General features: G+C 35.2%; 1 protein-coding gene across 8 annotated transcripts; it reads left to right on the top strand.

Moving 5' to 3' along the window:
- The first annotated feature begins 7,554 nt into the window (after window positions 1-7,554).
- Window positions 7,555-11,311, top strand: LOC141712902 (uncharacterized). 8 transcript variants are annotated; one of them, XM_074516026.1, is made up of 9 exons: window positions 7,555-7,796; window positions 8,053-8,089; window positions 8,178-8,226; window positions 8,880-8,965; window positions 9,092-9,212; window positions 9,421-9,540; window positions 10,045-10,200; window positions 10,774-10,872; window positions 11,022-11,311. In XM_074516026.1, exons 6-9 carry the CDS (start codon window positions 9,439-9,441, stop codon window positions 11,076-11,078), a joined length of 414 nt encoding a protein of 137 aa, XP_074372127.1. In that variant the 5' UTR covers window positions 7,555-7,796; window positions 8,053-8,089; window positions 8,178-8,226; window positions 8,880-8,965; window positions 9,092-9,212; window positions 9,421-9,438; the 3' UTR covers window positions 11,079-11,311. The 8 variants fall into 8 exon arrangements, 7 of the variants coding, with proteins under 7 accessions (XP_074372127.1, XP_074372125.1, XP_074372126.1 ...); XM_074516024.1 differs by having other exon boundaries at window positions 8,178-8,314; XM_074516025.1 differs by lacking the exon at window positions 8,053-8,089 and having other exon boundaries at window positions 8,178-8,314.
- The last annotated feature ends 281 nt before the right edge of the window (window positions 11,312-11,592 follow it).

Here is an 11,592-nt window from a genome sequence, read left to right as displayed (position 1 = left end):
CTAATTACTAGCTGCTACTTGGTTTATATATCACCAAGTTTACAAGTGAAGACAAAGATAAAAAGTACAATAATAAAATAAGTTCTCCACTTGTTTCTTCTCCATTTTACTCCAGTGCATTGTTGACTATTTCCTCTTTATACTATAGTAGAACGGCTGCTTTTTCTGATGTTCCTGAAATAGGCTACCACATCTCAGTTGTCTCTGTCAACCCATGTGCCTCTGTTTGTAGGTACAACTACCACTTGTCAACTGCTATTTAACAGAACATCCGTTGAAGCCTTCATCCGTTGATGGCTTTATCCGTTGATGTGTTAGCAGTTGAAGCTCTATCCGTTGATGCACTCATCCGTTGAAGGATGTTATCCGTTGAAGCTTTAGAGACATCCGTTGAAGCTTTGTTTCTCATCCGTTGAAGGTCTTTAAGTTATCCGTTGACACCATTTCATTTATACAAAATTTTAAGGCATGAAATACTTACAATTGGCCTTCCTATCTGCATATCCTCTAGTAGTCAACATGACTTATAATTTCCCTCAACATTTAAGAATCTATATCTCAAATTCAGAGACTGAAATATGCTGCAACACTAGACTTATTTCTAAGTAAAGCTACACCATCAACGGATAGCCAAAATGGTCTTATCAGTTGAGGCTACAAACACTAGATTTCTACTTAAGTGTTTTGTTAAACATATCATCAAACTAATGCACATATATTCCTAACATTAGCTCTAGATGATGAGGCCTCATTATTGTCTTGATGTGTGACTGATTTTTGATTACTAGAAACTCCCGCAGAGTTTGTGAATCTTTGATTAGAGAAAGGAGAATTTTTTGTATGTGATCTATTCTGACTTTCAGCTTCTTTTGAAGACCCGACAGATGGTGCACTTTGTGTTCCGACGGATGAAGCTGGTTGTCTCCCGATGGATAAAGCAGATTGTCTTCCGACGGATGAAGCATTTTGCAACTCGACAGATGTTGAATTTTGCGCTTCATTAGTAGTAGATTTTTCTGCATTATCCTTTGCCATTGTTTCCTGATCACTTTCATCATCACTGTCATCACTAACCATCTCCACATTATCAAATTTGAGACTCTCATGAGAATCTTCATCTTGCAGTCCTTCAATCTTTTTATCATCAAATACAACATGTATTGATTCCATAACAATGTTGGTTCTTAGATTATAGACTCTATATGTTTTTCCCACAATATATCTAACAAAAATTCCTTCATCTATTTTAGCATCAAACTTCCCATGTTGATCAGTCTGATTTCTCAATATATAATATTTGCAGCCAAAGACATGAAGAAAATTTAGAGTTGGTTTCTTGTTCTTGAATAGTTGATACGGTGTCATGCACTTTGCTTGATTAACCAAAGAAATATTCTGAGTGTAGCAGGAAGTATTCACAGCTTCAGCCCAGATTTATGTTGGTAACTTTGATTCTTCAAGCATTGTCCTTGCAGCTTCAATAAGAGATCTATTTTTCCTTTATACCACTCCATTTTGTTGTGGAGTTCTTGCTGCAGAGAACTCATGCATTATTCCATTTTCTTCACAAAATGATCTTATCATAGAATTCTTGAACTCAGTTCCATTATCACTCTTAATTCTTCTTACTTTGAAATCAGGATGATTGTTGACTTGCCTTATGTGATTGATGATAATTTCACTAGCCTCATCTTTAGACTTTAGGAAATATGTCCAAGAGAACTTTGAGAAATCATCTACAATTACTAGGAAAAATCTTTTCCTTGAGATGGACAACACATTGACTGGTCCAAATAGATCCATGTGTAGCAATTGTAAAGGTTCTTCAATTGTTGAATCAAGTTTCTTTCTGAATGATGCTTTGATTTGCTTCCCTTTTTGGCAGGCATTACACAGTCCATCCTTGGTAAACTCCACTTGAGGAATTCCTCTAACCAGTTCTTTCTTGACAAGCTCATTCATGGTCTTCAAAATTAGATGGGATAGCTTCTTGTGCCACAGCCAACTTTCATCTTGACTTGCTTTACTGAGAAGTCAAGTAACAGATTCTACATTTGATGAGTTGAAATCAGCTAGATACACATTTCCTCTTCTCACACCAGTGAGAACCACTTTGTTGCTTCTTTTGTTAGTCACAACAAAGGCTTCTGAATTGAAGGTTACTGAATTTCCCTTATCACAAAGCTGGCTATTACTCAGCAAATTATGCTTGAGACCATCCACTAGGCCAACCTTCTCAATGATGACATTGTCTTTTGAAATCAAGCCATATCCCACAGTATAACCATTGCTGTCATCTCCAAAAGTAATACTTGGGCCAGCTATCTCCTTGAACTCTGTGAGCAGGGTAGAATCTCCAGTCATGTGCCTTGAACAACCACTATCTAGGTACCAAAGATTCTTTCTGTTTCCCTACACACATCAAAACCAAATCAAGTTAATTTTGGTACCCAAGTTTCCTTGGGTCCTGCCTTGTTAGCTTTCTTCTTTTATTTCTTAGGTTTGATCTCATTTGACTTGGGGATATCTGATTCATTCTTAGTCATCTGAGTTGGACCTTTAAAACCAGTCATTAAAATAGAATTATCATGCATATTTTAATTAACAGGAAAAGGCATGCTATTTGCAAATATGTTATTCCAGTAAGGCATGCTAAATGGCATTTGAGGCATACTAAATGCAGCATAATAAGGATTAGGTGCAAATGGCATATTAGTAAATTGTGCATTCATATTATGAGCAGACATAGCATTCAAAGGCATAGATGGCATTCATGTTGGGAAAAGAAGATGGTACAGATATAGAAGTAGGCATAGCAAGTTTGCAATTAACAGACAAATGATTAATACTACCACACTTAACACAGATTTTTCTTGGGGCATACTTATCAGGTGTGTAGTTGTTATGTTTGTTAATCCCTACTTTCCCATTTCTATTGTTTTTCTTTTTAGTTTCTGTTTTAACCTCAATCTTTTCTAATCTAGCATTCAATTGCTTGATGGACAGATGACCAACCTTCACTTTCTTCTCCTTCTTCACTTGACTTGATTCTCCTGGAACAAAGTTTTTGGAAACTGATCCATATTTTTCATTTAACTTAGCAAGTTTGGCTTTGCTCACAGGTTTGCTCACAGCCGACAGATGAGGATTCATGTCACTCGATGGATAATCCTTTTGATTGTCCGACGGATGACTTTCATCATCCGTCGAGTCTACATCTGTTAGCAATCCTTCAACCAAATTGGATTCCAGTTTTTCCTTACTCTTTTTCCAGGCTGCATCACAAAAGGACTCAATACCTTGAACTTTAGTGATTTGAGCATGAACATCTCTGGATGATTTACATGCCTTAATCACCTCTTGTTCTCGTTCAAGTTGCTTCTTCAAAATCTCTTCTTTGTTCAAGGACTCAGTTAATTTATCCTTAGCAATCTTACACTCAATTCTCAATTTCTCAAATTCAATAAACTGAGATTCTAGCACATTGTTCCTCTTACTTAAAAACAGATTGTTTTCTTTGATTTTAGCATTTCCCTTAGTGAGGGACTTAAGTGTAACACGCAAATGATATAATTCTGTAGACATGTCATTAATTGCATCATTACACCCAGCTTTAGATAAACGTGCTAGGTTAGTGGTGATTACCTGATTACTTGAAGAGCTTGTTTCTGTTTCATCAGACTTGGCCATTAGGGCTAGATTGACATAGCTGACATCTTCATCCTGATCCAGTCCATTTACTGCCGAGTCATTTTCTTGTGTAATAAAAGCCCTTTTCTTTTGCTTGAGCAACTCAAAATACTTCTGTTTATAATCCACAGGCTCAAACTTCTTTTTGTTAGAATCTGACTTTCTACACTCACTGGAAAAATGCCCTGCCAAGCCATATTTAAAATATTTGAATTTTGATTTATCCACCATGTTTCTACTTGGCTTAGCTGCTCCAAAGTTATTCTTGAGTTTAGCAAATCTTCTGGAAAGAAATGCAAGATGTTCATCAATATCATCCATGTCATCTTGGCTCGAATGATCTTCAGTTTCAGCTACCAGCCCCTTACCCTTGTTCTCACAGACCCTTGAAGTAGACTCAACAGCTTCTTCCTTCACCCCTTCTCCTTTTCCAACTCAGCAACAAGTGTTATGGACCCTCCTTTCTTCCTTCCTTTCTCCATCCTCTCATCTTGCTCTATTTCAAGCTCATAAGTTTTCAGGATGCCATATAGTCTTTCCAAGTACACTCCTTGTAATCCTGAGAATTTCTCAGTGAGACTGTCATTGGTTTCCATTCCTTTGGAAGATATCTAAGGAACTTGAGGTTGGAGTCTTTTGTCTGATAGACTCTTCCATACAACTTCAGAGCATTTAGTAGTTTTTGAAATCTACTAAAAATGTTAGTGAGAGACTCACTATCTTCACAATAAAAGTGCTCATATTGCTGAATTAGCAGCTGCATCTTATTCTCCCTTACTTGCTCAGTACCATCACAGATAATCTGTATTATGTCCCAAACCTCCTTGGCTGTTTTGCAGTTAATGATGTTATCAAATATATCACCATCAACTCCATTGAACAATATATTCATGGCCTTCTTGTCTTTCCTGACTTGCTCAATATCAGGATCTGACCATTCATGCCTAGGCTTGGGAACAGATGGTTCATTGCCTGTTATAGCTCTCATTGACACATGAGGACCTCCCTCCATGCAATCCACATAGGCCTCATCTTGAGAAAGAAGATGTAGGTGCATCTTTACCTTCCAGTGGTGATAATTGTCTTTGTCCAAAAATGGAATCTTCACTCCAACATCCTTCTTATTCATCTTGCTGTTTTTTTATGATCTTTAAACTCTTTGTACTTCAAGAGCTCGCTCTGATACCAATTGTTATTCCCTAACAATACAACAAGAATTACAGAAGGGGGGGTTTGAATGTAATTCTGGCTTCTTTTTGAGATTTATGAAAAATGGTTCTAACTCAATTTATATCTAACTGTTTGATTTGCAAAGTGCGGAATTAAGAGTTAAGTAAATCAAACACAAAGTAATAAAAACTCAGGTCTTTAAAACTTTCTGGTGGATTAAAAATGTATCCATCAGATATATATATATATATATATATCGAGTGAGAACCCTATGAAGCTTGAATAGCTCACAGCTGCTTACAAATATGAACAACTAAACTTACAGAGAAATGCTACAGGATTTAGCTTACAAATGTTTCTCGGAGAATGAGTTTGTTTAGTCTTGTTGTTGTTCTACTTGCTACACTTGGTTTATATATCACCAAGTTTACATGATAATAAGAAAAGATAATAAAATAAAACCTATCAAGTCTAACTCCATGATGCTTCACTACTCTATTCCAGCATATTTGAATATCTTTATAATAGCATGGAAATGGTAATGCTACTTTTGTTCTCAAAACCCTGTTGAACAGGCTACCATATTCCTTTTGCAAACACTTGACGCATGTGACTGTGTTGTCACTGTCAACGGATATTTGAATTGATCAGTTGTCGGGTACATGCTTGTTATCCGTCGGGTAGCCTTGTTGATCATCCGTCGGGTAGCTTTGTTGATCATCCGTCGGGTAGCCATTTATCACTTGACTCCATTTCATTTGTGCAAAATTACAAGACATCTTATATTTATATTTAATCAACCTATTCTGCACATCTACTAGCAGTCTACATGATTAATAAGCTACTAAAGAATCTATACAAAGTTGTTTGCAGAAATGTGCTACAATACTTAATGTTATATAAGCTACCCACCCGATGAATATCAGCTAGTCATCCGTCGGGACTATATTGAATCATCCGTCGGGACTATAATTGATCATCCGTCGAGTGCTACAAAATTCACTAAGTTAAATCTACTAAGGTGTTTTATTTAGCTTATCATCAAGTACACAATATATTCCTACCAAAACACATGCATCATAACCATTTACCTGGAAGCCATTAGAGGTGATAGTTTGATGAAATTTTTCATACCAGTCTTGTAAAGCTTGTTTAAGACCATACAATCACTACACCATAGATTGGTGATAAGTGGATTTTATATCTATTTGGAACACTTCATTACAAGCTTAAGTTGGTGTTTTGGACTCAAGTTATTGGCATTTTTTATGTGTTTTGGTGTTTTTGTATTGCAGGCAGTAGTGAATGAATAAATGAGCTTTTCAAGGAAATATGCTGAAAGGAGGTCAGAATCTAAAGCCAAGACCATTCCCATGTTGAAGAGCATCTCGATAGCTTCACGTGGACTATTGGATCGTCAAATTCTAACTAATGGAAGTCAAGATACAGAAGAAACAAGAAAAGTCAGGAAATTCCAGAAGGTCAGGGCGGCCGCGCTACTCTTGGGAGCGACCGCGCTCATTCAACAGAAACACGGGGTGGCTGCACGGATTCATAGGGCTTCCGCGCTAGGTCATTTTCGTAGAATCCTGTTTCTACTTGAATTTTGAGCGTTTGAAAGCCCAGGTCGTCCAGAAGCCTATATATATACCCTAAATAAGACATTTTTAATAACAAGGTGACTAGGGATAGCAATACAAAGATCGAGAGAGCACAAGACATCTATGGAGAAGAAGACTTTCATATTATTCAATATAGTTGATACTTTGGAACCCATGATGACGATGAGTTCGATTATGAACTAATCTTTATCATGGGGTTCTAACGGATTTATTTATGGATTTCTATAGTTAATATTTTTCAATATCTTGGTGTGTGGTGATTGATTGATATCCTAGTATTGGTTGTACTTATTCATCTTATGTGCGTAGCTAACATATAAGATAGTGTGTTAATCTCTATTGAAGCGATAGTGAATATAAAGATTTAGATCTTGCCATGCTAGCATAGGTTCATATATTTATTACGCATGATTCATAGGTAATTTTAACCATCATACTTGCCCTATGTAATCACGATAGATAACTTGTGCATTAAACCTTTATGTTGTCAAATTCTATACACATATAGGGTCTCAACATAATTGGTGTATATTCAGCTTCTATCTCTTTTGTGGATGTTTGGTAGTAGGGTATTCGTATAATGAAAGTTGGTGTTTACTAGTTTCGTGTTATCTGATTAGTTATCATCACCATTACATGCTAAGGTTAAGCACAATGACTTTGAATGAAGTAGTAATAAATTTAGAATCCCATGTTTGTCTCATATAGTTAATTCAATCACTTTTAATCGTAGTTAATTGCATGTTAGTTTAATCTTAGTTATAAATATCTCAACTTTTTATCACAACTAGAAAAAGTAGAATAGACATCGCCTCTTAGACATCGGTTGTTGTGGGCATCGATGTAGAAAGTACTTTTTACATCGGTTTATACCCAACCAATGTCTTTGTGTAAAGTAGATATCAGTTTTTTATCCTAACCGATGTTGTAGTGTAAATATATTTAAAAAAAATTCAACGCGCTTCTCCCATTTTCCCCCTTAGACAAATAATTCATTCCCCCTTAAATTTCCCCCGTTTTGCCTTAGATTATTTTAAACTCTCCCCCCTCTTTTCAACTTTACCCTCAAAATATACATATCAAAAAACACAGAACAAAAAAATCAAAAAAATCAAAAACTCTCAAAACACTATCAACTGAAGAACAACTCTCTCTCTCTCAATTCTTTCTTGGCTAAAGGCTCTCTCTGCTCTATGTACACTCAACCCTACTCTCTCTATAGCTCTCTGCCCAATTTTACTTGATTTTTGTAAAGGTTGAGAAGTAGTTGAAAAGTTGGATGGGTAAGCTCAAGTGAGTTTAACACTTAAAAAGGTAAGAACTTAAAGCTAAAGTTGGATTTTATAACTCAAGTCGGAGCTCAAAGCTTCAATTGAGTAAGCTTTAAACCCTAATTCTTAAATAGGGGTTTCAATTTAAAACCCTAATTTTTAGTTAGGTAATTATAATTTGTTCTAAATAGTTAATTTGAAACCCTAATTTTTAATTAGTTGAGTTATTATATTAATTGAGCATGTTAAATTTTTATTTAATTGGGTAATTATTTGAATTATTTATGTGGCTGTCCAAGAGGGATACATTTCCGACGTGCTGGACCTAGTCAAAGGGTAAGCTCTCTATAGTCTACAATTGACATGTAAAAGGCCAAGGTCCTCATGATTAACATACTCCGATGTTGCTGAATGTTTTGTTCAGGTGTATTTTGAATCTGATGATGTTCACGCTTGCATTATAACATGTGGAGGTTTGTCCCTGGTCACAACACAGTAATTAGGGAGATAGTATGCGACTTGTGTCATACGTATGGAGTAACGAGAGTAGTTGGCATAGATGTAAGTCAATCTTTGTTACAGAGTTAATATCTAGTACTTGCCAATGGGTAAACTCATGCTCTATAAAATTGCCTTCAAATTCAATAAACGTCTAAAACAGTGGCCTTCTCTTGTGGCCTAGTGTTGCAATGTCAATGCAGTAATAGAAATCTGGTGTATTCCGAATAATTAATCCATGTAAAACAGGCACTTTAGGATATTGTATTTTTTTAATAGGGTAGCAACTAACAATAATCACTAGCATTTGATTGACAGCTGAATATCAAACACGAATTTGACGTTATCTTTAGTAGCACAAAAAAGTAGAATTACAAGACACCAGTGCAAGGATAGAGAAATTCCGTTTGTTGTTCTTTCTGTTATCTGCTCTTTAAATTTTAGTCAAAATGCCCTTAAGCTCTTAAAAATATGATGCTCATCATTTGTTATTACTCCTGTCAATGATAACTCTGTTTTGTGTCACTAAATTAAGCACCTACCTATTGCGCTTTTTTCTTTATTAATTGTGCAACACAATGAATTTATCTGGTGGAATTTCATATCTAAAAATTTGGTGGCTCTGTAGGGAGGATACAGAGGTTTCTACTCCAGAAACACTATTCCTTTGAACCCTAAGGTTGTCAACAATATTTCATTGATAACGACATTCCGGTATTTCCTTGAACCAAAATTTGATCCGAATTTTTGCTTACTGTGATTCTAGTGGTTTCTGTTATAACTGCGACTAATTTATCCTATACAAAGTTTCAGTAGGTGATACTATTCTTTGCTACACAGGTTATTGATAAATCATTTGGCTTTGATAGTGCTGTTGAGGAAGCTCAACACATATACTAAGGGAATCGCTTGGAGGCAATGCCAAACTCAGCATTATTTGTGCTATTTCCCCAGATAACAAGTACATGTTCTATCTTTTGTACACTAATATTATGAAAAAATTTCATAATTAATGAGCTTAATACTATATAAGATATGGTTTTCTAGGTTCAGATGCACTTAAGATAGAAGGAAAAAAGATGCTTCAGTTTGGAAAATATGTTTCTTTTCGGCTTGACACTGTTGCTAAATTTACATTACTTTTTTTATACTTTTTGGATGCATCAAAGAGAATCGGGTCATCTGGCATGCGTAATGCTACACGGTGTGGCCTCTGGTGGGCAGAAATGCTGAAGACAAGGGACCAGTGTAAAGAAGCTGCCACTTTGTACTTCCGTATCTCTGGTGAGGTAGCCCAAGTTTGTGATAACGAATCTGAATAGTGTTGCATATCATAGGGCACTAATATATTTATACATGTAATAAGATACTTCACAGTCTCTTTGTTAATAACATACATCTAATACACTTTGTTAGCAGCAGTGAGCAGCGTATGGTCTTCTAATATTTATTTCATTGATAATTAACATTTGTATATCAATCATTAACCATCCTACAAAAGTATTTCATAACTAGCTTCCCTTTCTTGGCTAAATGATGGACCCAATACCTTAGCCGATCTGAACACTTAAACTATGCCCTTAAGAGCCATAACACCAAATAAAATATAATTTCCAGGCCAATGGCTGAAGAAGTTTGCATATATTGAACGTGCTAAGATAGAAGCACTTTTTTGTGCCCCTGTTTCTGCATATTTTACATAAAGTTGTCAAAAGAATTATTTCTGATAAAATAATTATTTCTGACAATGTAGCTATTTAATATCCTTTAACTAGTTCTCTTACTTTAAATAGCTTGGAGTTTTTGAAATGTCTCAATCAGGATTGCAAGCTGTTCAAAACCCTGGTGAGATATTTTTGGGTGAGCCGCAAATAGATACAGAAGAATTTACAGGACAAGTTGTTGCTGTAATGATGGATGGTTCTCAATCTTTTATTGTAGTAGTTCAGGTAAGTATAGTATATTTTTATGTATTGTTTCGTTTCCTCCCCTTTTTTCTAACATGTAAAGAGTTTTGGTAGAGCCAGGGTTGTTCTTCCTTCCCCCACCCCCCAAAAAAAGCAGAATCATTAAATTTTAGTCTTTCTTAGTAAACCAAAGACATTAAAAATAACTGATGATAGCTATGATTATAAAGGTGTACTAAAGTATGCATGGAGCCATTCAGTTATATTAGATCAGATCTATGATACAACAAAAATTGTATGCGATTTCAAGCATAACAACTGGTTCAAGCTCAGAAAATTCCGTTTGGGAATGCATTCTTAGGTGCTGGCTCAGGCCTTATGAGAGAAGATTTTAGGATCAAGTTCTGAGTATGTGCAAAGTAATGTAAGTACTGTGCCAGGATTGGAGGCATTCATTTTAATTTATTCATTATCAGGCAAAATTAGTAATGGTTAATCATGTTTGCCTGGTTCTACTTTTTCTATGAGGCAAGTCATTCTGGGATACATAATTGGACATAAATTTGAGGTATGATTGTTGCGTATATAATTAATATATTTTTTAATTGCAAACAGATATGTAGGTATTTCTCTGATCCCCAAAACTATTTTCAAGACAATGACCATTATGCGAGGAACAAATTGAAGGTCGTTCTTTTTCCGATCCTGGACAAAGTAAGTTTTATGCTATGTCTTGCTTTCTTTTACTTTTTATGTGTCTATGTATCTAAATTGAACAGTTTAGTGGTGACACTTAACTTAATTCGTATACAATATGAATTATAAAATTTCTAAGCGTGTAAACACGCTTGATAATTGTACAGGTGAATCAAAAGGCTAAGCGACCAGATCCTTCCCAGCGCAGAATTAGGGGACCTTAACTTTTCAGGTTCAAAAGTAGTAGCACTCGTTGAAACAGTTTTGAGGCTTGTAACCGGAAGGATTGCATGTTGTTGGATGTTGTAGCTAGTGCATAATTAATAATTAGAATAGATGGATGAATATGTGTAGTATTTGATGTTAGGATTAGATGAAAATATTGTACTTGATGTTTGGATATTGGTTGTTAGATATATAGACAACTGATATAAAGTAGTAGTTGATTTTGACAGTTTATTGGTTTGGCAAATTTTTGGCATCTATATTTATAAAATGTACATTAATAAAAAACTAATGTCTATGAAAACTTAATACATTAATTTTAGTGGAACATTGACATCAGTAATATCGAATAAAACCGATGTTAAATACTACAACAAAAAAATCTTAAAATAGAAAACCGATGTTATTAAGCTTTATAGACATCAGTTTGTCACCAATAGATATCGGTTTGAAATAAAGAACCGATGTTAAAAGTTATGTTTACATCGGTTTATCTTGAAAATCGTTGTTGCT

The sequence above is a fragment of the Apium graveolens genome, chromosome 3 (genome assembly GCF_009905375.1).
Source record: "Apium graveolens cultivar Ventura chromosome 3, ASM990537v1, whole genome shotgun sequence".
NCBI lineage: Eukaryota > Viridiplantae > Streptophyta > Magnoliopsida > Apiales > Apiaceae > Apium > Apium graveolens.
The sequence above is the reverse complement of the archived record's forward strand: the minus strand, read 5'-3'. Positions and strand labels throughout refer to the sequence as shown.